We start from the raw sequence: 26329 nt of genomic DNA on the forward strand, positions 1-26329 counted from the left end.
TTAAACGTATAAGTGGAAACTCGAAAGTGTCGAAACGAAGTTTTATTACACAATTGTGTTTTTAAATGTAATTCGTGTTATGTTTAACAAATTGAGAAACAAAATTATCTAATACATTTTTTAATAAGTAAAATTATAGTAAATAGTCATTGATACTGTATTGATAAATTTTGAGTCGAAGAAGAACATTTAAGTTTGAATACCATAACTAGCCCTCATCTGTAGAAATTATTATCGAGCTATGTGATTTATTCTTTACTTGAAAAAGGTTTTTGCAAATACGTAAGTTTAATTGGAATTATATTATTATGTGTTTGCCATCTAATTAACTATAGCTTATTCATCTGTGACGCCATTGATATATTTGTGTTCGTGAACTATGAGTATGAATGCATCCTGCACCTAATTTGATCATGTTATGTGCGGGTTACGGCCTTAATTGAGTATAGCCGGAGTTGCGAAGGTCGAAGGATATGCCAGATTAGAAAACATGAGTTTATATTATTTTAAAGCTGACATTATTATTTTAATTGCAGAATCATGGAAGTGTCCCATTCCTTAACACTCAATGAATCAGCCTTGCAGCAGCTTCCTGATGATAAAAAGCCACACTTTATATTTGAATGGTTAAGGTTTTTGGATAAAGTTTTAGTTGCAGCACATAAGGTAAGGAATTCCATACTTTTGCATTAATTTTGTAATGAGAAATAAAGTTCTTTATACTTTGAAATACAGTGGTAGATCGATATACTAGTGCCTTAATAAACAGTGTTTTGAGATATGAGCAGCTGAGCTAGCAATATTTTTCTTTGAGATGAGAGCAAGTTTTGAAATATGAGGAAACCTCAGACATCCAGTGGTGCATTGGAGTTGTTCAATGAAACTTTCCTAACTCATTTCTGCAATATAGACACTTATTTGAAGATTTGACAGGTCCAATAATGAGATATCTGATCAAAGCTATTGATGTCTGTGGTCTGGTTCTACTTTTATAATGCTATTGCATAAGTGGGGTGCAGGTATTGCTTATGTGGGGCAGAGGGACTACAATGGATATGCAACATTTTTGCTAATACATTTTTGCTATTCAAAATCATTTAACAAAATCAAATGAGGGTGATGTTTTGGAAGGTGCAACAGATTAATTACATTTTAATTGATTTCTAAGGGGAAAATTTCTTTAAGATACAAGTAAGGTTACTGAACAAATTAAATTTGTATGTCAAGTTACCACTTGTAACATTTTACGATTAAACATTGTTTTTACAATAAGCAAAAACTTTTTTCCTTTTGGTTTTGTATTTATAACTCAGGCACCTGTAAAAACTATTCAGCAATAAGTAATGTGAAACAAAAACTATTGAGGTAGTAGAAAATCCATTAGTTTAATTTCTTTATTACAAATTTCAGTCTGATATAAAGAACTGTCAGCAGAAATTGGTAGCACAGTTACTCAACTTATTCCGAGAGAATCTTGGGGCACCAGCCCGAAGAGTTTTATCAAGATGTCTGGCTACATTATTCTCTGTTGGTGATACATTTCTGCTATTTGACACTGTCAATAAATGTAATGATATTATTAAAGTCAAGGATGATTCCCCGTCTTATTTACCAACTAGACTGTAAGTTATAAATTCAGTGTTATTACCATACTGTAATTGTAATTAAGAATATAGTTCTTAGTTGATAACCCTTAAGTAAAGTATGTATTTTGATTGATGAACGATTTATTAATAAGTGCTTTGGGTAGTGTCAATGAACTGAAAGTTATAGGTTGGGTGTATTCATTTTAATATTCTGCGTAGAGCTGCAATTTGCTGTTTAGGCAGTATGTATGAGAAGCTTGGCCGAATGATGGGAAGATCATATGAGGAGACTGTATCCACGCTTGTGAAGTCACTGAAAAGTGCTGAATCTCAAACTAGACTCGAAATTATGATTACATTGGAGAAGGTAGGTTCATATTTTTGTTATAATTGTGACTGAACTGTACATTATGATAATGATAATTTGCCATAACGTTACTTAGTATTTAAAGATAATTTAAATCATGGGTTTGATAAAGTCTTATGTATGGCATGACAAATTTAAGCTTTTTATATAACCCAGGGGCTCTGCATACAAATAACTGGCGGACATATTTCACAATTCTTATTAATTAATGCCTTTCAAATATATTACAGCTACAGATAAGATTAGAAATATTAAAACTTTTCGTCAAATAATTAATAATAATTATTATTTTAATAAATAGCAAATGTAAATTACAATAATTTCACTCATTGAATGTCTCAAAGGTTAAAATTTTGAATAATAATTAAAAGAGCAATGATTTAGACAGATATTCAACCTTTTTTACTTATTAGGTATCAAATAAATAAATATTTTGTTTAATTGAATAATAATAATAACAACTTTTAGATTTGTGTCGGAATGGGAACTGCAGCAGGTAATGTACTACGAGAAGTATCAAGGGCTGCGCGTGCTTCGCTACTAAACGAGCGGTCTACGCCAGTTCGCGCAGCTGCCGCGAATGCATTAAAGAGTATGTTACCGCTACAGAAGTTGACACCCGCTGATGTTGATGCTATCGCTGCTGCTTGTTTGCGGGCTGCTCATCCTAGCGATTACCAGCTTAGGTACATAAAAAAAATGAAAATAACTCTTATTGATCTTAAGCAGTGTTGGCCTAGTGGCTTCAGCATGCGACTCTCATCCCTGAGGTCGTAGGTTCGATCCCCGGCTGTGCACCATTGGGCTTTCTTTCTATGTGTGCATTTAACATTTGCTCGAACGGTGAAGGAAAACATCGTGAGGAAACCGGCTTGCCTTAGACCCAAAAAGTCGACTGCCTGCGTCAGGCACAGAAGGCTGATCACCTACTTGCCTATTAGATTGACAAATGATCATGAAACAGATACAAAAATCTGAGGCCCAGACCTAAAAACGTTGTAGCGCCATTGATTAGTTTTTTTTTAAATTCTTATTGAAGCAATTATTGTTAGTGTTTAAGATTATGTATCCTATAAATACGAATTATATTTTATATCATAATTTTAGATGTGCAGTAGCTGAATTAATGGGAGCTTTGGTAGCAACAACTCAAGCTGGGGAAGCTACAAATCTTAATACTAAGAACAAAGTGGGAATGCAATTAGGTATTACATATAATCTTTTTATGTTAAGTAATAATTGCTAAATCATAATTATAAATAATAACTCTATTACTATTGCGATTTTAGTACAAAATAAAAAGGATTTGCCCAAAAATATAATATCGCTAGAAGAAGCGTTGAATTTATTGATGGGTGCGTTTCTAAGGGGAGGTACTTCATTCCTCAAAGGAGAAATTATAAAATCTGGTTCAGGCGTTAATAGAGAAGTTCGTGTTTGTGTCACTCATGTAAGTATTTTAACGTTATTAAAAAAAATACTTTCTGATAGTTTTTGTGGCAGGAAGAAAATATATTTAGAAAACCTCACTGAAAGGTACTTTTATTGTTTTAATATTTTTTTTTATTACTTTTATTAACATAGCCTTTACACATTTAAAGAAAACACTTTTTTACCGCATTGAACCTATATGTATTATTATAAACTTATAATTATTTTACATAATTTAATTTTTTTCCGACGTTGCGCGTGCTTTACAGCGTGCGTGGTCACGGTGACCAAGTTTTAAGTTACACATAATTATAAGTTTATAATACACAGCTTCAATCGGGTAACAAAGTGTTTTCTTTAAAAGCCCCGATCATATAATTGCTTCTATCATTATTGTGTATGTATTTCACTTAAAACACTTCTCCAATCTGTCCGTATCTAAGTCAAAGTGTTTATTTGATGTTCAGTTGTAGAGGTTTTCAATTTAATATATTATTATATTGTTTCTAGGCATATGTGATATTCGTACAAAATATGGGTGGTGTTTGGCTCGAGCGTAACATGAGTACATTCTTAGCTCATGTACTCGATTTGGTGGCCAATCCCAAAGCAGCCAGTTCCCATGTTGATGCTGTATATTCCAGGTTAATTATATTTTAATATTGTTTAAAGTTTATATGGTGTGCGGCAGACATGTTTAATTCATTAAATTAATTCAAATAATTTTATTACTCGGTATGAAACCTGGTAGTTCATGGTCACATGCTTTGTACAGATAAGCGGTATTTACAGGTAACTTTGTCAACTAAGAGCTTAATATGGAAGCTTTGTAATGGAAAAGAAGGATATAAAAACAGTTCTGAAAAAAGTAATTTTCGTAATTTCTTTGTTCAGGTAATCGGTTTCAGTCTCATACGCGATATTTAGGCTTCACCATACGTGTGAGTGTAAAATGCTTGTATGGGAATCTTCATTGCCGCGATTCGAAAGCACGATCTATGGGACGAAGCACACGCTAAATACCAACACTGCTCTAACACTATAGAATAACTTAATTCTTTCAGGAAATGCATAAACTACATATTAAGAAACACACTCGGGAAAATGTTGGGTGAGAAAGCTCAAGCCTCCGCGTGTAAAGAGATCATTCAAATTGTCGCCAAACAAATGAGTAGCATTGATTTTAATCCGGAAAATGCAAAGGATTGTAATCAGGTTAGTATGTATTTTGAAAATTATGTGTAATTTGATGGTTCTGGAATCTATTTAGTACATTGTTTCTTTTATAATAGTAATTTCGTGGCTTTTACAAATATACAAAGGTTATGAAACTGTATACGAGAATTTGTTACCTCTGCCTTAAGCAGACATTTCGGCATATTGTCATTATTTTGAAATTATGTTCTAAAAAAGCATGCTTAAAATACAAGAGCTTATTAAAAACTTTAATATTATAGTCGACGCATTTTAAACTGAGCCGTCGGATAAAAAATGTCACTGACAGTAGGCAGTGCTTTGCAACTCGTTATCGATACACAGCTACCTGCGCACGCGGGGTTTATGCGTCATCGTGACCTTCATTAGTACTCTGATTCCTGATTGGTCGTTATGAGTAAGGGTTGTTGTATTTTTATAAATATAAGATTTTTTGTTATGACACTCATTACTTACGTAATACGTATGGAGAATATATTTTCTTACATTGTTTTGAAGAAATTTAATGGTGCCAGCAACGCTGCACCTCGCTCGGGCTGTAAATCACAACGTGTTTTGTTTTAAGAGAATTGAAAACTGACACCAAAAAAAGTTTGCCTTAATTTTAATAATCTACAATTCTTACGCACATCACAACACCTCTCGTGATTTATGATCCGAAGCCTCAGTTCATAACTATACTACTACTACATACTATAGTAGGTCTACAACAGTATGAGAGAGAAGAAGAGTCAGGCCAAGACCAATGTTGGGTTGTAGCGCCACTGAATTATTATTTTTATAACACAATTAGAAGTGTTTTAAAAATGAGGTATTTCAAATTATTAAATTAAAAAGAAATCGTTTGTAATTGATACACCCGTTCTTAATTAAAGTTATTTGTTTGTTTTATTTTTGTAACTGTTAAATAAGTCAACACGCACTTGGCCAGTGAGGTGAATTAATATTATTTCTCTAATCAAATGTGCTTGACCTATCGACAAAATTTTATATACAGTATTTAAATAATTATACTATTACCTTAAATCGGTTTCTTACCACTTAGTTATTAGTGTTTAGTTAATCAATCGTTTAATCTCTGTTTATTTTTAAATGTTTACTTATAAATATTCAATTGCAGGAAACACTCTTCAGCCAGCATTTATTAGTATGCGCCCTCACAGAGGCGGGTGAATTGTCAGTACAATTGGGCACATCAGTACACAACCTTGTCTCTGATACCTCTTTGAAGATGATTGACACTATGTTTACGGTAATTTTCATATTAATGAAAAAACGTTTTAATGTTAGATGTTGTTAAACAGTTTCAAAGAAACAAAAAAGTAATTGCATGTCAGAAGTGTTGAGCTTATATATTATTTATCCTGCAGTTTGTCTATGACGTGTGTATTTAGCATTTGTGTCTCAGTCAAGATAAATCCAAGTACAAATATTAATAAGACAACTAAACAATATAATTACATAAATATAGTGGGTTTCTTCTAAACTACAACAAAGGTGTACTGTAAAACGTTAATACGTTTCGTTAAAAAGTTCGTTCGTTAAAAAGCCGGCAACGGACTTGCAAGTATTCTGGCTTTCACTTAACATCAGCCTGCTGCCCGTTTGCCCACCATACAAACAATTGAGTAATTATACTGTTAATTTATTTCGTAAAATCAAAAATACTATTGTACGGATTAATAATCTCACTATTATAAATTTATTAGCTAACTTGATCTTTCAACTAAGTAGGTAATAAGAAAACGTCTCTGAGAAAGATCTAGACAGCATTTGACACTAGATATTTAGATATGTGTTGGAATATTTGTTCAAGAAAGGAAATAACATGTCTAATTTTAAAGGTACTAGAGCATCCATGTGTAGCAGCTCGGTTAGCCGCTGCAGCCGCTATCCGGTGTGTGTGCGAAGCCCTACCGGCGCTTATAACTCCGCTCTTAGATAGAGCCTGCGATGCCCTGGACGTTGCTAGGCCTACGCCCCATCATATTTCTGGTAAAATAAAAAAATATATATTTTCTAAATATGTTTATAAGTCAGAAATTTTTGCCCCTAATATCTTGTATATATATATAATTCTCGTGTCGCAATGTTTGTTCCTCCTCCAAAACAGCTTAACCAATGCTTATGAATTTTTTATGCATATTCAGTAAGTCTGAGAATACCTACTATCTAACTTTCAAACCCCTAAGTGAAGGGGTGTTCAAAATTTTATTATTTAATCTACAGCATAGAAAAATACATACAACCCTTAATTGTCACCCCTCTACGATAAACCCCTATTTTGTTTTATAGTAGATAGGTTATTTGAACTAAAAAATGTTTCCTGGAAATAATATACATGGCAAAATGTTGTTTGCCAGGTCAGCTAGTAGTACTATAAAAATGTGTAAACTTGTCTAATCATTTCGACACCGCTCAAAACTAGATTGTGGCTTGTAATACAGGCCTAATACGGCTAATACGTAAATGATTTTTCAGGTTACTCAGCCGCGCTAGCTGCCATCTTAGGAGCGGTTCGATCTTCGCCATTGGGCGTACCTCACGGTCGTGGCAAAATCGCGTTCAACGCGGCCGAGCAATTGCTACGCTCAGCTGGACAAAGCAGCCGATTGACTGCGGCTAGGACTAATGCCGGATGGCTAATTGTTGGGGCAATTTGCACTTTAGGTATTAAAATCGTTTAATTGTCAGGTTTAGTCAGTCGAGATTATATTCCCGTAAAAAAAAACTCTTTTTCTTTTTAGTTATTTTTATTTTGTTTTCCTACTTATACAGTGAAGTTTTTTTTAATTGGATTGTATGTACTTGAATTCTACTGAAGCACTTTTATAAATTCTAAAATTGCTTGTATATAGGAATAAAATAAAATATAGGATATACGGTCAAAATCTGTTAGAACGACATCAAAGGGACTACTCGTCGACCGATAGTCGTAACAGCCGATGACGTTGTTATTAAGTACCTAATACAATAGAATTCAACCTGGACCTGATTTTGGTCAATATAACCGTTATGTTAAGAAAACACTTTTAAATAGATTGAAGCTATTATGTATTATTATTATAAACTTATAATTATTTACATAATTTAATTTTCATCAGTCAGTAACCGTGACCACGCACGCTGTAAGGCACGCAAAACGTCGGAAAAATTTGAATTTAAAATTATGAAAATAATTATAAGTTTTATAATAACATAGCTTCAATTCGTTTAAAAAGTGTTTTCTTAATGTGTAAAAGCTATGTTAAGAAAAGACAATACTAACGGGTATGTTGTTCTAAACGATGTCGTCGTAAACGGGTTTGACTGTATTTATTTCTCGACGAATTTACTTATGTCTACATAATATTAGAGCTCTTGCTTGTAAATTCCAATAGTTGTCAAAGGTTTTTTACAGCGCCATCTTAAGGTTGCGACATTAGCGCTACGGATATTGCTGTCAATATAATAATAGAACTAAATCGAAACTTTCAAAAACGTCGCGATCAGGAACGTTATTGGAGTTGTAACCTCTAGTAAGGACTTTGAAATGGAATGTATCTAACTATGATTGACACATAACACAGGTGTTCCCGTGGTACGCGGTTTGCTTCCACGTATGCTACTGCTGTGGAGGAACAGCTTCCCGAGGTCAGCTAAAGAGCTGGAGTCTGAAAAGGCCAGAGGAGATGCTTTCACTTGGCAGGTAATAGAAAACTCGTACAAATATCACTATACTATTTAGATTTATTTAACTATATGTACCGATAATTTACGACTACAATAATTGCGATGACGTCACACCCTGTAACGCGTGAACGATACGATAACGCCGCTAGTACTATAAAACTTCTCGACCTTAGACACCTGTGGCCTTTGGGCCAGGATTTTTAAATGTCTATTATGATTGGCCCACCGACATTTGTTGCCAATAAACCATTGAAAGATTTGATGTACGCGTCAATGTTAATTGTTATATATGACTGACAACCCTGCAGCTCTTCTACGAAGATTTAATAATTTCAGGTGACATTAGAAGGCCGGGCAGGCGCCTTATCAGCACTTCACAGTTTATTGATTCACTGCCCGTCGCTTGTACACAACGATGATACGGCCAAACGACTCACCCAACCCATGGATGGTGCAATCGCTGTACTCACCAAGTACGTGTTACATTAAAAACTTTTATTTTCTTCTTAAAGTCAATAAAAACTATTCGATACAATTTTCTTTAAACAAGCCACCAAAAAGTTTTTACTATTGTATTTAAAAGTTATAAAATTTGTTTCTTAAAATCAAAAGTCAAAGTTCGATTTTCGTATCAAAATGACGTTTTACCATTGAAACCTTTATTATAAAATATTAGTATTAGTATTTTGGTTATCGACAATTTAAAAGAATTTGGAATGAATATAAGTCAATATTATGACAAAAAATTTATTTCTTTTAAATGTCGAAATTTATTGAATTATTTCATACAAAAAAGTATGATACTAACATTCGAGAATTATCTTGTAAGGAGTAATAAAAGAACCTGCATATAAGTTATCGCAATTGTATGTGAAGCTTTTGTGCGTTGTCATACGCGAAGATCATATAAATGTTCAGTTGTGTAAATGTTCTTACGAGTTCTCTTTGGTACTCCATTTATAAAGCCCGTACTTCTATTAAATATGTCCAACATAAATAAATAATACTAAGCCTTTATATACATGTTTGAGTAAGTGGATGAACCACATCTTATTGACATATATATACCATGGTATTGTCTTTTGTTAAAATAGCTTTTACACATTAAGAAAAACACTTTTTGAACGGATTAAAGCTATGTATTATTAAAAACTTATAATTATTTCCATACTTCTAAATTTTATAATTTCAGCGTACGTGGTCACCGTGAACACGGAAAACGTCGGAAAAATTAGAATTATGTAAATAATTATAAGTTTTTAATAATAATACATAGCTTTAATCCGTTCAAAAAGTGTTTTTCTTAATATATATACCAGCTACCCTTTCGATCTTATAAGTTTAATAAACGTTCTAGTATACGAGGTATTTTTTTCCAAACAGTGTGGGTGGCGTAGTACGGAACTATGGCGGTGCGCTCAAAGCCCCTGCTGCTCTTCTACGCCTCCGCTTATACCAGGCATGCGGTGCCTTAGCCGCGGGAGCACCAGCCCCGCCCCTTTTGCGATTATTGGCCGCCGAGCTGGCCGGCTTTGCTGAACCCAGCGGAGCTAATGTTGCCACAGGTAAAATCTATATTAAAGCGTCCACACACGACCTCGCTCTACAACGTAAATGTGCTGTCTGAAGTGTACAATCCAGAAACACATGTTATTATTATTTTCACTTTTCTCACCAAACATTTGTTTTGGTGGACTTAATTAAACCTGAGATTGTTTGTTTTATTCTGTACTATTAGCCTCGGTTGATGCTTTAATAGATTTTTCTATGTGCTTACTTAATTGCCATCACTATCACGTCGACGACCTGACTAAGTCAGGTTCAGGCTGATCACCAACTTGTGTATCGCTTTTGTTGCTTATATTTACAAGTTGACGTAAAGGGTGGTAAAAAAAACAGTTTTGTCTCAGTTTGTGTATACAAAGATGTTTAGCGGATTTTTTAAAGTAGGATATAGATAATTGGTGATACTAAACTATATTTTAATTATATTATACTTGAATTTGCATCAAAATTAAATTATGTATTTATTTGAAGGTATGCTCCGTCACGCGATGCATCCACGGGATACAATCCTACTTGATGAAGAAAATTGGATTCATGACACTGATCATGCTGACATCGAGGAACAGGTAAGAAATAAATTTTTAGTAAAATTAAGCTTTTACTGAGATTTTTTATTACTATTTTGTACATTCGTTATATAATGTATAACGTTCGTGAACAAGCATAAATGTCTAAATGATAAGTCTTCTCCTTTAAAATATGTTTAGTATTGATTTTCCTTTTAAGAGATCCTTTTTAAACAATTTTTTTTTCAGCTGATATCGGGGCTAAGTGCCAGCGGTTCTGGGGCCCTAGAACATGACCCTTGCTGTTTGTACAGGAAGTTGTCAGGTGCACAGCCACTAGGCGTCGCTGTTATAGACGCATCCGTTGTTTTGTTCCCGCAGATATTTTCAAAAGCAGCAAACAAACACAGGTTAAATATTTTCGTACTTCAATATGATAACTTTATTAATTTAACTTTAACTTTATTAATGATTTTCTTTTTCTTAATGGTTTGGATCAAATCCTGAATTCAAGATCTTTTTTTAGTGAGAAAAAAAACTTGGCGATTTGTAAGAGTGGCGGACAGTTTATAGCTAGTTCTTCTCTTCCGTTCTACGCCCTTGATATGAGAACTGGCAGTAAATGTAAATTAGAAGCATTTAATGTGTATTTATCTTCTTTTTTGACGTTCCTAAGTGTAAATTGTGTTACCTATATGAATAAATGATTTTTGACTTTGATACACTGAAGTTTGAAAGTTATTAAGAATGATCTTAAACTGCAGAAGTTATCTTAAACTATTGTATTGGGCGGCATTTCCATTTCATTAGGAACACGCTTCTAGCAAACACATTAAAGCTTTCAAGTTCACTTTCTCATAAGATATTCCTTCCTCCAATATTCTGAATAATCAATGACAAAATTGGTTTTAAAAAAATTTAGGCAACAAATGCTGGAACACTTCGCCGAGTGCATCAAAATGTCAAAGGGCGCACGTCAAGAGGCGATACAGATTAACGTATACACAGCGATGTTGCTCGCTCTACGTACGCTCGCCGAGATGAAGTCCTCGCTAGGGCAAGATCCAGTGAAGAACACCTGCACGGAGCTTATATTTGTGAGTATATCTTGTAATTCTATAACCTCGTCTTCAAAGCAAAATAAACTTAAAATAGTCAAAGTAGAGCTGCAAAATAAAAAGTTATTAAGATATAATTGTTAATTTATAAGACAAAATGAATTGCTTTAATTTCTATAAGGTTAAGACCATAAAAACGATTACATCCTCTTTTATTACAGGCAGGACTTTCAGCAAACAGTGCAACAGTCCGCGCTGCAGCGGCTTCATGCGTTGGACGCCTTTGCAGCTGTATATCCGAAGCGGAGAGTCAAGCTCTTAGCGAGCGAGTGATTACTTTAGCGAGGACAAGCGCTAACCGCCCAACTAGGGCGGCAGCTGCAGCTGCTGTAGGCGCTGTACAAAGGGCTAGAGGTGCGGCATCAAGCGCTGCAGCGTTGCCGGTATTAAGAGCGTTAGCTCAGGATACTAGTGCAATCGAAGTTCAAGTAAGTGATACGCTTTTAAGTCCCAAAATTATTGAAATCCCACCCAAAGACTTATATATAAAGAAAGTTGAGACTTGTTTATAACGCACTCGCCAGCCTTTCGGGATTGAGTGTCCATGGGCTGCGGTATCACTTAACATCGAATGAGCCTGATGTTAAGTCCTGATCGTTTGCCCCCTGTTGTATAAAACGAAATTTAAGAAAAAAACTATAGGTATATAAATATTTTACGCTTGCCGAACCAGTTTATTAGAGATTGTATATACAAACCATAAAATATCAGATTTTATCTATGTTTCCTATCACCTAACTACACATCCACAAGAAGGATCAAGGACACAACCACACGCAACACTCGTCGAGCGAGTTTGCTTATCTTGCCGAAGCCGCGCACAAATTATTTGAAGAGGTCGATTGTGTATGAGGGTTTGCAACTGTTTAATCGGTTGTCATCTAAAATTCTCAATATTGGCGTGTTTGACAGATTCAAGGGGGCATTAAAAATGCATGTCAGAGTGAATCTGGTGTACTAAAATTGGCACGTGTATCTCGCTTGTATACCTAACATTAAGTTTCTCATGTAAATAATATATAATTTTGTAATGAGAAATAAAGTTCTTTAAACATACATAACTAGGATTCGTTTAATTAAATATTAAATAATTAATGATTGATTTCACAGGTGTGGGCCATTCACGGCCTCTCAGTAGTAGTGGACGCATCGGGCCCAATGTTCCGAAGTCACGTAGAATGGACTGTCTCTACTGCTCTACGTCTGGTGTTTAATTCGCCTCCCGCTTGTGATTCTTTGAGATGTGCTTTGGGACGTCTATTGGCTGCACTCATTACTGTACTGGGACCGGAATTGCAAGGTTTGTTTTATAAATTATGGCTATAACACAAACATATTTAATAATCCATTTAAAGTTCTTTATCTTCAAGCTTATATACAAATTATTATAATTAACTACATATGTGTATTGTTTTAATTTCTAGCATGCGGCGGCGCAGCAGTAGGCCGATTCATATGCGCGTGCGCCGCTCTTCAGGAATGTGGCGGGGGTTCTGGTGGGCCACGCGCTGAGGCCACAGGATGTTTGCAGCAGTTGCAAATGTTCGCACCGAGACATATTAACATACATACATTGGTTCCTGCGTTATGTGTAAGTGTTCTGTGGCACCTCACAGAATAGGAGGGTTTTCAAGAGGAAAACTGTTGATCTAATCAGTGATAACTCATCAGACCTATCCAATGATTAACAATTGCTCCATTTGATTTGGGTCACAAGTTTTGTCCTCAGGGGTTTGAATCCTATTGTTAATTTGAAACATATTATTATGGAAAGAAGACAAAATATCATTAATAGGATATACACATTTTAATAACTATTTATTGATAGTAATTACAGATATTGACTTGATTCTCAGAATTGAATTAAAAAAAACACTTAATGCTTCCTTGAGAATAACTATCAGCGTGCTACTACTGTCTTACTGTTAAAGTTTTCACAGGAGTAGTTATATAGAGATGATTTTGTATGAAAGTTTTGTCAATTAAAATATGCTAGAACTTAATATTCCCAAATGTGAATCATCACAGCAAATGATAGCATTTACGATCTCGAATTAAGTTTAAATGTCATTTTCTAGCGTGACCTATCTTCGCCTGAACTGTCGGTTCGTCGTGCGGCATTATGCTGCCTCCGGCAGTTGTCTCAGAAGGAGGCCGGTGAAGTCTGCAAATACGCGATGCTGGCGAAAGACCACGTGCCAGCTAAGCCTTATTGTGGTCAGTATTTTAATTATTCTCATTTTTAACTGGCGGTCCCAACAGAAGCTCTCCTGTTTTTTTATAGAACTGGGCACACGGGCAGAGGCTTATCTGATGTTAAGTAATACTGCCGCCCATGGACACTCAATGCCAAGGGCCTCGCGAACGCGTCCCCGGACACACGTTTTAGAAAATAATCATCTATTTCTAAATCTAAACCATTATTGTATTAACCACAAAAACAACATCAATATCAGTCCAGCCAAAGAATAAAAACATACATATACATTTATGTAAAGATGATTTTTTATAATAACAAATTAGTTTTGTCTTTTGTTAAAATAGCTTTTACATTAAAGCTATGTATTATTATTATTATTATAAGTTTTAATAGTAATACATAGCTTTAATCCGTTCAAAGTGCTTTTCTTAACAAATTAGTTACATTAAATTAGTTCTTTTCATGAGAGATGGCGAACATTTTTTTTACATTTTCAATGTAAAATTTTAGTTATTATGGCAGTCCTTGTGACTATAACAACAGACTTGTTGATATACTCTTAAAAATAAATGTCCACTTAATAATATTACAGAGAACTAGACATTACAGTTTTCTATGTATCTATACCGCATTTACCATGGAATGTTCAGAGGACTTGTTCGGATTAATAACTGTAGCTGAGTTTCATCATCAACGTCTGTCAATCCACAACTAAGAGGTTTTTAAGGCAGTTTTTCCGCGCACTACCACTATGTGGAACCAGCTGCCCACTGGTATTTCCGAACCAATTCGACTTAGGGTCCTTTAAGAAAAGAGCATACCTATTCTTAAAAGGGCGACAACGCACTCGTGAGCCCTCTGGCATTGAGAGTGTCCATGGCCATATCACTTAACATCAGATGAGCGGCCTGTACGTTTGCCCATTGTTCTATAAAAAAAAATACAAATGTTAAACACGTTTTGTATAAAAGGTTTTGAAATGATCTACGTCGTTACTACTGTAAAACGTGTACTAACATCATAAATTTTTCCAGGTGTAGTAATTACGGAAACAGGTCTACCAGGTGCCTTATTCGCCTATCTGGACATAGAGCGTGACGAAACAGCATTATCACACGCCCGTGATACGCTCACTTGCTGCCTTTTGGCGGCAGCTGCTAATGGGACCATTAAGGAATGGCTGGCACTCGCTAAACGCGTACTTACCATTAAACTGGGTGAGTTGCTTTAAATTTGTGGTCACCATAAGCTTCCAAGGCCTCTAAATTGACAGACTTTGCACTTTAATGCATTTACTATATTAAATTCCATAGATATTTATACATTTAATATAATAATTCATACTAAGACGAATAATGGCGTAACATTGTCAACACATAACGAATATGTATATACTGGCCTACAGGAATTTATAAAAAATGTGTGCGTGTACTAGTGTGCACACGCAGCTTTACAGAAACCCGTTAAATAAAGTTAAATTAGATAAAGTTTAACAAAAGGCTTTTATTATCATAGACTATTAATACAAATAATATAATTATTTCATTTTACTTTATTACTACTAAGATTATTACAGAATTTCTATAATTGTAATGGAATTATTACTATCATTGTTATCGTTATTGTATATTTTTGTTATTAAAGGCTTCGCGCGCGTAACCGCAAAATGTGACGCGTAACCGAATAGTGTGATGCGTAACCGAATAATGTGACGCGTAACAGAAAAATGACGGTGGCGGTATTTTTTTCCAACGCCGATAAAGACGTTTCACTTCACAAATTTTCTTGTTTTTGGTTTATTGATATTATAAGTATAAAGATTTTTTTCAAAAATTGGCACCAATTTTCAAGGGATTTACGCGTTTTAGGCCTGGAACCGCTAAAATAATGACAACAAACATCATTGTTAAGGTTGACATTTTCCTTGTTTTCGAAAGCGGAATTTTTATGGCAAATGTTTTAATACTGTATAGGGAATCTAAACGATTTATTAGAAAGGATTTTCTTAAATTTCATACAAAACTGGTTAATGTGGGACTTTCAGAGGATAGCAACAACCTGGATACAGATCTAGACGCGGAAGGTGATGATGATCAAGCAGAGTTCCACGCGGAATCGGAAGAGTCTACGCATCCCGCCGTACAGCCACGATGGCCTACACGGGTATGTTGTACTGTATTAGGACTAAAAATAACTGTAAATAATTATATTCTGTAGTCACAACATGTAAATGGAACATACATGTCCTATTTGGGTAACTTATGTTATTTATTACTAAACATACATCGTTTTAAAAAGGACTTTACAGGTATTATGTTCTTCACGCAACACAACTAATTATTCCTTTTAATTCTAGAGTTAATTATATACTTAATAGTTAATTGAAGCTTTTTTTAATAAATTTTATTAAATTCTAAACATTTTTATGAAACATATTCTTAAGCATCTTGCTTCAAGTGTTTATGTGCAATAGTTGCTCATTTGACTCTTATATATATATAACAATTCGTAAACCACCGTAAGATATGTATATATAATAAATTATAAAAGAGGTTGTGACACATGCGCACGGGCAATTCTTTTGTTTAAGTTTGAAGTTTTACAGTTTATGTAAAGTCAGTGAAGTGAATTATAGTGAATCAAGTCATTATTGGAGTGTTTAATTTCCTTCCCTAAGAGCTAGAGTTAGCCCTAATTGTAACCAAAGCATTGAAAGAGATTTTTCAATTTGAACTAAATTCATAATTTTTGTATGGTAACATATATAAAAAAATTTAACAGGCAGATATTACTGTTTAGTGATTACAAATGTCGTATTACAGGTATTCGCAATGGAATGCATTCAAAAGATTATGTCAGCTTGTGAAGCGACAGGCGAGGCCTCTCACTTTGACCTTGTTAAAGCTAAAGAAAGACTTCGATTGGATCCTAATGGTATTACATTTTTGATTAATAATTTTGTTATACTTAGTGTTTGCAAAGATATATAAAGTTTATGTAATTTTATTTTCTTTGGTCCTGAATATTTTTTAATTCCTGATAAAAACAAGGGTAATCAATTTTATCTTTGTAATAAATTATTTATTTTCGTAATTAATAAATATACACATGTAAGAAAACAATTTTTTAACTGGATTAAAGCTATTTGTATTATTATAAACTTATAATTATCTACATGATTTTAAATTTAATTTTTTCCGACGTTTTGCGTGCTTTACAGCGTGCGTGGTCACGGTGACTGAAGACAAACCAGAAGAACATATAATAATACAAATAGCTTTAATCCGGTTAAAAAATTGTTTTCTTTCAATGGCGAAAAGCTATGTTAACCAAAGACAAAACTATATACATATGTATATTAAAAAAAAACAGTATCGTATTTGACGTTATTTTTTTACGTTTCGATATATTCGAAGTTTAAAAATATTAGATAATTGTTTGTCTATATTTATTTTTATTAGGTGACTATCTATCCCTTCACCTTTCGGACTTGGTTCGTATGGCGTTCGTGGGAGCCACGGGCGAATCTGATGCCCTAAGGTTGTGTGGGTTAAAAACTCTACAAATGATAATACAGCAGTATGCACGAGCGCCGGAACCTGATTTTCCTGGTCACTTGCTTATGGAACAATATCAGGCACAGGTACGTTAAAGATATTGAAACAAAATATCTAAAAAGCGTCGTATGAAACGTTAAAAATGTACTTGCGTTCTAAGACGAAAATATATACAAGAACATTTTGTAATAAAAAGTCTATAATGCGCATGAAACTTATTAGTGAAAAACTATATAATTGTGTTAAATTATATTTTTAGAGTAACATAAATATTAGTAGCAACAATATTTACGAATCTTACTAGTCTTGGACACTAAATTAATCTTAAAATTTAAAATCTAAATTTCTAATCATTTTTGTCCATACTTAACTCAAACTCAAAATAACTTTATTCATATAGGTGAACAAGTATACTTATGCACGTCAGAAAAGAAGTTACATTAATTGTAAATTTACATTTACTACCAGTTCGCAAGTCTGTTCTTAATTCTCCTAATAGAAAAGGCCATTTATACAAATTTCATTATTGTATCGGTAAACACGTTTCAGGTAGGCGCGGCAGTACGTCCTGCGTTCGCGGGTGACACGGCCTCGCACGTAACTGCGGCCGCTTGTGACGTATGCTCTGCTTGGATCGGATGCGGTGTTGCCAGAGATATTAATGATTTACGCAGGTCAGTTTTTACTAAAAAAAAATTAAACTAAATTTAAAACTGCTTTTATTAAAGGGGTGACAATTTTTCATTTTTAATAATATGTTTTCAGAGTTCATCAACTTCTAGTATCCAGTTTGGACAAATTAAACAAAAAGGGAAATACCACATTGATATACAATGAGAGTATGGCCACGTTGGAAAAGCTTTCTATATTAAAAGCTTGGGCTGAGGTATTAATTTAATTTGTTTTATCAATTTTAAAAGTTTAAGTTTAATAAATCTTAATTTATTCAATCTTATGTACGTATGAAAAATCAAAATAACTATGAAACGTGGAAAATTAGGGTTGTCTTTTAACACTTAATTGATATTAATTACGAGCGCAACACAGGCCATATAGCGGTGGATATTCTAGTACATAGTACATAATTAATTATTTTCGACTTCAGTATGTTCAATTTTTAGGTATACATAGTAGCAATGGTAAGCAACGACAGTGCGCCCGGTAGCTACGTAAAACAACTAGATACGAAGCCTATAAACAACCAATCTGAAATCGCGAAGTGGAAAAACCAGGTGTTGCAGAACAATAATGAAATAGACAACGCTAATATAGAAGAGGATGACGAATATGGAGAGTTTGAGAGTAAAGGAGAGAGTTTGCTGAAACTGGTTGAACCGGAGCTGGAGAGTCTTAGTGAGAATTGGCTGGCTGCGTTGAGGGACCACGCTTTATTGAGTTTGCCGCCAGGTTTGTTTACTGATATTTTTGGTATATATAACTAGACGGCAACACAACATACGAGGTCCTGGTTTATATTCCCAGTGTAACAATAATGGTTTTGGACAAATTATGTTGTCCTGATAAATTATATTAAACGATATGGGTAAGCTCATATGGGAACTCAAGAGTTACTCTATATACATGTTAAATAATCTTATGTAAGGGAATAATTGAGCAGTGTTGGCCTAGTGGCTTCAGCATGCGACTCTCATCCATGAGGTCGTAGGTTCGATCACCGGCTGTGCAAAATCCACCAATGGATTTTCATTCTATGTGCGCATTTAGCATTAGCCTCGAACGTTGAAGGAAAACATCGTGAGGAAACCGGCTTGTCTTAGACTTGCCTATTCGATTAACAAATGATCATGAAACAGTTACAGAATCTGAGGCCCAGACCTAAAAAGGTTGTAGTGCCATTGATTATTATTATTATTAAGGGAATAATTGACAATTAGTAATTACCCATGAATGGCATTCATAATTAAAATGTTTGATAATAAAAAATTTATTGTTAATATTATTATTTATGACAATCACAATAATTCAAATGATAGATAATTCAGTACTGCAAAACACCTTAGAGGATATTTCTATGAATATTTCAGAGTTCGCATCCCAATTGCCACATGGCGGTGGAGCGTTTTATTCAGCGGAGACAGCGGAAGGGTCGCGGGCGCATTACGCGACTTCGTGGCCGTCACTTTTGTATGCAGCTGCTTTGAGATATAATGCGAGTTTCAAGAATATACCCTCACGCAGTGGTAAGACGATTTTTTTTATAGTATAGATAAAATTTATCACGAATTTGTATCTCAATTTTATTTACTCTTAGGGAGCGTTCAAGTATTACGTCACGCAATTTTTGGAGATTCTTGACCCCTCCCCACATGATACGCGGCGTAACGCTACTGCATCTAATAGTAAAACGTTTCGTGACCCAGTTACTTTTTATGCCTATGTGGTGTAAATTACTGGAAAGTGGAAAAGAATATTAACAATAACGCGTAATTCAATCCCCGCCCCGCATCGTAACGTTTTACAAGAGGGGAACCGCCCTCCCCCCACCCCTAAAATTCGTTACGTAATACTTGAAAGGTCCCTAAATAGAAAATTTTTTTGAAGAAAGAATCTACTCAAAGATTCATTTTCATTTAGTCAAAAATAAGTGCAGTAAACTTATCTATATTTAAATGCATTTTATTTATCGAATTATTATTATTATATTTACAGATATGACCGACAATGTTGATAACAAAATGACAAAAACTGAAAATGGCAACTTTGAATTTTTCGAACCAGTCGACGAAAGATTTCATTTGCTCTTTGGTAAGAATTTATTTATTCAAATTCAAAGCTTAGTTTATACAGATTTCTCTCAAAAACACTTTATTCTTCATACTGTGACATAGACTGTTGATTCAATAAATGTTCCTACAATCATTACGATTGGTCTTTGTATTTTATATGGAATTTTGATAAATTAATTTATAAGTAAAAATAACATTCAGATGCTGAGTTGCCGTGTAAAGAAAAAAAAAAGTTGTCCGGTGTATTTTTTGACGGTGTTTAAAAATAATATATTTTTATTTTACGTTTTTGTAGGTATATGTATGGAAGCTTTGTGTGCTCAGCGTGATATGAGTGTGGATAATACAAAATCAGTTCTATTGTCGCTGGTTACTTTACTGGATGCACCGGAAAACAGAGCGAGGCTTCTTAAAGAAAGGTTTGTTATATAGAATTTGGATTTTTAGTTTTGTCGTTTGAGAACTTTTATGTCACGTATGTAATGTTACTCTTTTAAATAGTTTAAAAGTTGTTTTTAAAATACTTTGAGGAATGACTGAAACTTTCGTTTCAAAATCGATATGATATGTTTTCTATATGATTTTAACTATTGTTAATTTAATGTTGACTTTTAACTATACTAAGAACTAAGTCTATTTTAACTGGTTCCTAATTTTGTTTCCAAAAAATATACCTTTAAATTTTGGCAGTAGACCTGTCCGTTAGTCATAAAAATCACTAACAATTTTGGTTCAGAAACATTGAAGAAAAACAAACATAGCTTCAAAAAGGTTCACAAATGACAAAAAGAGTTGATTTAACAGGGCCCTAGCCATTGAGCTATGTCAGATAATCCATCGCAGTGGTCTCACCCAAGAGAGCATCGAAGCATTGCTGTTGGCCGCTGATGTATTGCAATTGGTGGTATTGGGGGCAAGGGAGCAATTGCACGAGCAGATGCAACAGAAAATCAAAGGTATTTCTCATATTTACGTTTGTTTTGAGTTGTGAAGTGAAACTTCTTTAGAATCGTGATTTTAAAGCGATTTCATTGTCGCTTTTTCATTTCATCGAATTTCAAATTTTCATTATTTTAGTTTTTACTAAACTAAAGATTGATAACTAATATATATTTGTTTTACAGAAAAGTTTAATGATTAAACTTTGATTTTGAACGTTTCACTTCTACTACGTGTGAAAATCCCACATGTTTTGTTTTGTATCAAGTCGCTGTGCATTTGATATTGCTTTGAAGAAACTGTGTGCTTTATGGGTTTTAAATACGTTTCTCATTAGTTGGTCACGCGCATTGTATATATATTACATAAAATATTATTTTATTACTATAAAATACACTTACGTTTCGATACACCAGCTAAAAAACTTATTTTTTTTATTATATTAATTTTTCGGGAATGAAATCTCCGGGTTATACTCATAGTTCCAACTGGAGTTTAAGCCTTAAAACAACTTAAGACAATGGTGTCTCAGTAAAAATATCGTAACCTCCGTTAACATTAGCATGGTCCATAATTAATGATAAGTTACCATTCCTATTCAGAACTAGCTCCGAATGAAGCTGCCGGTGAAATTCCTCAATCTGTGCTAGAAGTGGTCCACACGTTAGGCGAAGGTGGACCAACAGGAGACCTGCCACCGGGGAAGTCTTTGGTCTTTGCATGTTTGGAAGTCTGTCTTTGTTTCCTCGTTAGAAGGCTTCCAAACCTTAGTCCTTTGAAGCAAGAGGGAAGAGTGGGTGTCATTGGAGTCAGAAAGGGACTTGGGATTCATGGAGACACATTACTGGTGAAAAGTTTGGTGTCCATGTCTGAGTTGACTACCCTGACAAGTCCACAAGGTATGTTTTTTTTTTAAATTAATTCCTCTTTTACATAAATATTTTGAATTTCTAGAATTTTCTCATCATTTTACGTATAAATGTGATATATACAGGGCACGTATAAATGTTCAGTTCGTATATTGGAGGTGAATCTATTATGTTTTTGGGCAGTGTTGTCCTAGTGGCTTCCGAAACTGTGGACAGCGTGCGTCAGGCACAAAAGAAGGCTGATCACCTACTTGCCTATTAGATTGACAAATGATCATGAAATAAATACATAAATCTTAGGCCCAGACCTAAAAAGGTTGTAGTGTCATTGATGTTTTTTCTTCTTTTTTAAGTAAACATACTTTGAAGTTTGGATAAATGTGATGTGTCCCTAAAAAGTGTGACTATTTTGACATTTTTTTTTTAATAATTAGTGTTTTAAAGAGGGTTAATTTTTTAAAGAATTATACAGATAAGGATGATAGTTGTTTCTATACTTAAAGATAATTCAAACTAATCAAGCAATGCTGCTATTACTGGTTATGATTATAGTATATTTGAACATATATATATATATATATATATTTAATTCTTTAGGTGCCCTATCTCTTCTACCAACAATCCTTTATCTAGCAACGGAAGTGCTTCGTTGTAGTAAGGGCGACTCCACACTAAGCTCTGCAGGCGTGTTACTCCTCCAACGAGGCGCGGAATGCCGAGTCGCGCGTGTCTCGGACGATACACGCGCGGCTCATGAGCAGTTATTGCAGACCACGCTTGCGAAGCTGGTTGAACGGGTCAAGACCGGTGAGTTTAAATATCAGTTTCTCATATGCCTATGTGGTACGTAAACTTTTGCTTTCAATTTAAAGGCCGGCAACACATTCGCGAGCCCTTGTAGGGTAGGCATTGAAAGAGTCCATGGGCTTACTAATGGCCCTTAACATCTTGTGAGCCTACTGCCCGTATGTGTGTTCTATATAAATGTGTATGTGTATGCCCTACTTTTAATAGCTTTTTTTAAGGAATTGTTTGTCTGAACATTATATTCTTATAGGTTCCTAGAAGTTTTAAAGGGTAAATAAGTATCTATCTATCTATCTACTAATATAAAATATTTGTTATTTATTTATTGTATAAATGATCTTAATAGAAAGGAAGTTGGTGGGGTGGAAACTATAACATTATAACAATCAAACCATTCAAACGATTAAAATTGCACGTTAAACGTCATAACCCAATTTAAACACTGACGCGCCATAGATAGCCGATGCAAGAAACCTGTTCTTGTCGAGAATTCTCATTCGAATACAGGATAAGTTCTTATATTCGAATATGTATTAAATGTCGATAAAGTCTGGTTAGCATAATTTATAACTGTTGGATTTCTATATTTTTAATTTAAATTTAATATTGTTTCTTGTTATATTAGTAAGAAGTGCAGCTGGTTATTAAATTTGGAATAATGTAGTCGTAATGTTTTTTTCCCCATATGTTAAACCTGAAATCTAGTTTTTATTTAATTCAAATCGATACTCATTTTAAATTGGTTTAAACATTAAAATTTAGCGAAGTTTTTACGTGTTTCAGAGGACAGCGAACAGCGTATCGAGAGCGTATGCGGCGCTCGAGCGATGGCCGTTTTATTGGCTAAAGTGGATGCAGTGCCATTGCTTCACTACCCTTGCATTAACCATATAAGACACTGTCTTGATACCAGGGATAATGAGGTGAGATTGTTACAACTGGTTCCAACTATGTATCAATACTAATATTATTCATAAATATTTGATTGTTGAATATTAGGCTGCGGAACTATAGGACTGATTTGAAATTCTTTTACAACCAATAAAAATCCTATATCGTGTACGCTGCGGAAACTATTGACAATAGAGCAAAGTGTTGTACTACAATTTTATTGAAGACATATCTACAAAAACGTTTGCGATACCATATGGTTAACAAAAAAAAAATATTATTTTTACATTTAAAAGTATATTTATCGAGAAAAGATTTAGACTATATTATAGAATATCGTGCTACGATGTAATTAATGTGGGTTTAACCACAGAGCACATCTAGTATTTTGAGAGGAAAACAATATCTTACCTGTTAGAACAACGTTTCGGTTTCTCCATTTGTTTTTTTTAATTTTTTTTTATATCAAAGAAAACTTTCTTCGTAATGAAGAGTGATTACATTTTCGTGATACTTTGTTTGTTTATGAAATGGGTTTATTAATACTATATACGAAAATTATATCATTCAATTCTACGTTATCTTTTTTTAATAAATTTTCAGATCTTTGCCTCATGTTGCGTAGTACTACGCGACATCTGGTCTCGTTCTGCGCCCGCGCAGACTGTATCTTGGTGGGCTCGCGCACTCGCAGCTCGGCTGGTAGCCAGGGCTGCCACTGCTTCGCAAGCGACTGACACGGCACACGTGAGGGCTGCCACTGCCGCCTTGTCAGCCCTAACTGAGTTAGTGATGGCAGCACCTACGGCCGGACGTAAGTATTTCTAGAAATGTTTCTTAATCAACCTTATTATAAAACACGGAAGTTAGAACCGTTACAAACCATGGTAACGATACTTCAATACAAATTATTGGTAACCACGGTAAAAAATAACGTACTAATTGTAGACCACTTTTTGTAAAATGCCGTAAATATATATTTTTAATTCAACGACAGTGTGAAAGATTGAAAAAGTTATTTTCTTAAATCAAATATTATTACGTATTATTGAAATCTTATATCTTAATAATATAACATATCTAGTTTTAATAAGAAATCATAAAATTGATAATTCTTCTAACTTTTTGCGGCTCAAGATGATCCTCACAGAGGTAAGAAGTTTCGACAAGTAACACACAGGGTAGAATTTCTTAATAACATATATAGAAGCGATAACTAAACAAAAAAAACTGATTTTTAAATTTTCATAGTTTATCGTTTATTTTTTTATCATGTTTCTTAGATTCGATTCTGTTTAGCGTTTTAATTTCCGACTAAAGCCACAATTTCTTTTACAAATTCTCAATAGTAAATGCGTTTTTGTATCTGTATAATATAAAATGAAGTATATTTTTATTAACATTTTAGCCCTATGAAAATCCACAGAGTTTAACAATTGTTATTTACACCATATAAAGATATATAATACATGTTTCAATATTCACAGGCGTCCAATTGCTTTGGCTACTAGTGCCTATAGTGATATCTTATTTGCGCGAGGGGAATGCGCTCTCTGCAGCCCCAGCACACGTTCGCACCCTCCACGACTTTGCGCTACAATGGCTTATGAAGATTGGACCACAGCACCCACAGGTCTGTCTACCCTCATTTTTTATTATTAGAAAGTTATTTAGGTAAATTAAATCAAATTCAAATACCTGTCAATATTATTTATAATGGTAACATTCATATCCATATATGTCTATATTTAAAAAAATACTGAACCGACTTTGTCTAAAATTTACTGTTATCTAAGTTAGATTATACCCTATCTATGTATAGGCTGTAGCATAATGAATGGATTATATGGTATGGTATTATTACTTGCGGGTAGATTCTAATTAAAGGCCTTCCGTGTATGCATTATGCACGCAAGGAAATATAAGATAGTAGGATGACGTGATTTTTTTCAAACGATAATAATATTTTGATAGAATGAAAATAATATTTAAGCTTTTAAAACTAAGCAATACATTAAGAATACAATCGCTTTAACCAACATCAGCTCAGCGACACAATTTTGTAGTGGGCCCATAGTTGAAGTGACTGTTTCACTTAAAGTTCAAGATACATTAAACAAAAGATAATACATACATACATAATTAAAATAACAATATTTTTTTCAGGAATTCAAAGCGATAATGCAGCAATCATCTGAACTTCGCACGAAACTAGAAAACGCAGTGAAAGCGAACCAAAACAGTCGCAATTCTGGCCCTGTACAGCGTCCCTTGTTCGAGTCCCGTCCGAACAAACCCGCCATACAACTCAAGACGGACTTCAGTGACTTTAGATAAGACGAAAATTTAATTTTATGTGATTTAACGGCTAATAAATCGTTAGTTACAACACGTACAATATTGAGATCCTAATGCGTTTCAATATTTTTAACTTAGAATTCCGTAATATTTTTATTGACCTAAAAAGTTAACAAAATATCCAAAAAAATCCTTTTTCTAAAAATAAGTGGTGAAAGATTTTTGAATAAACCAAAAGTGATAAAATGTTCCTAAGACAATGTCGACATACAAGCTTTGGTAGACGGAATTTTTTTATTCCAGTTGTTCACATTTTTCAATTAGATAAGTTAATTTACTTATCTGCATGGTCACGGTTAAATACACTGTCAGCAGGTATAATTACAATATAGGAAAGCTAAGCATAGTTTTTTACGTTAGTTTAAAAAATAACGTTTTTTAGTTAAAAATTAACGTTTTTTTAGCACTTAAGTAAATATCATTTTGGTGATAGACGGATTTTGATGGATTTTAGTATGTAGACATTACTAAAACGACTATATATTTAATAATATTCAAAT

General features: G+C 34.0%; 1 protein-coding gene across 1 annotated transcript; it reads left to right on the plus strand.

Annotated features, from left to right (window-relative positions):
* LOC123711722 (HEAT repeat-containing protein 5B) lies at positions 1-26161 on the plus strand. Its single transcript, XM_045664485.1, has 39 exons — positions 1-282; positions 537-666; positions 1411-1622; positions 1806-1953; positions 2422-2639; positions 3061-3158; positions 3243-3403; positions 3895-4028; positions 4449-4599; positions 5720-5851; positions 6444-6594; positions 7081-7269; positions 8169-8287; positions 8608-8744; positions 9655-9836; positions 10309-10403; positions 10593-10753; positions 11266-11440; positions 11623-11889; positions 12572-12761; positions 12886-13052; positions 13540-13678; positions 14696-14878; positions 15706-15824; positions 16484-16595; positions 17123-17304; positions 17768-17892; positions 17984-18104; positions 18340-18625; positions 19264-19419; positions 19889-19984; positions 20261-20384; positions 20770-20921; positions 21507-21803; positions 22371-22580; positions 23364-23503; positions 24075-24285; positions 24959-25104; positions 25638-26161. Exons 2-39 carry the CDS (start codon positions 541-543, stop codon positions 25806-25808), a joined length of 6183 nt encoding a protein of 2060 aa, XP_045520441.1. The 5' UTR covers positions 1-282; positions 537-540; the 3' UTR covers positions 25809-26161.
* Positions 26162-26329: the final 168 nt, after the last annotated feature.

This window comes from Pieris brassicae, chromosome 1, assembly GCF_905147105.1.
Source record: "Pieris brassicae chromosome 1, ilPieBrab1.1, whole genome shotgun sequence".
Classification (NCBI taxonomy): Eukaryota; Metazoa; Arthropoda; class Insecta; order Lepidoptera; family Pieridae; genus Pieris; species Pieris brassicae.

Coding starts and splice junctions, on each gene's coding strand:
- LOC123711722 (XM_045664485.1), top strand. CDS start 541: ATGGAAGTGTCCCATTCCTTAACACTCAATGAATCAGCCTTGCAGCAG. Junction 667..1,410: donor TTTTAGTTGCAGCACATAAG/GTAAGGAATTCC, acceptor TACAAATTTCAG/TCTGATATAAAGAACTGTCA. Junction 7,270..8,168: donor TGGGGCAATTTGCACTTTAG/GTATTAAAATCG, acceptor CACATAACACAG/GTGTTCCCGTGGTACGCGGT.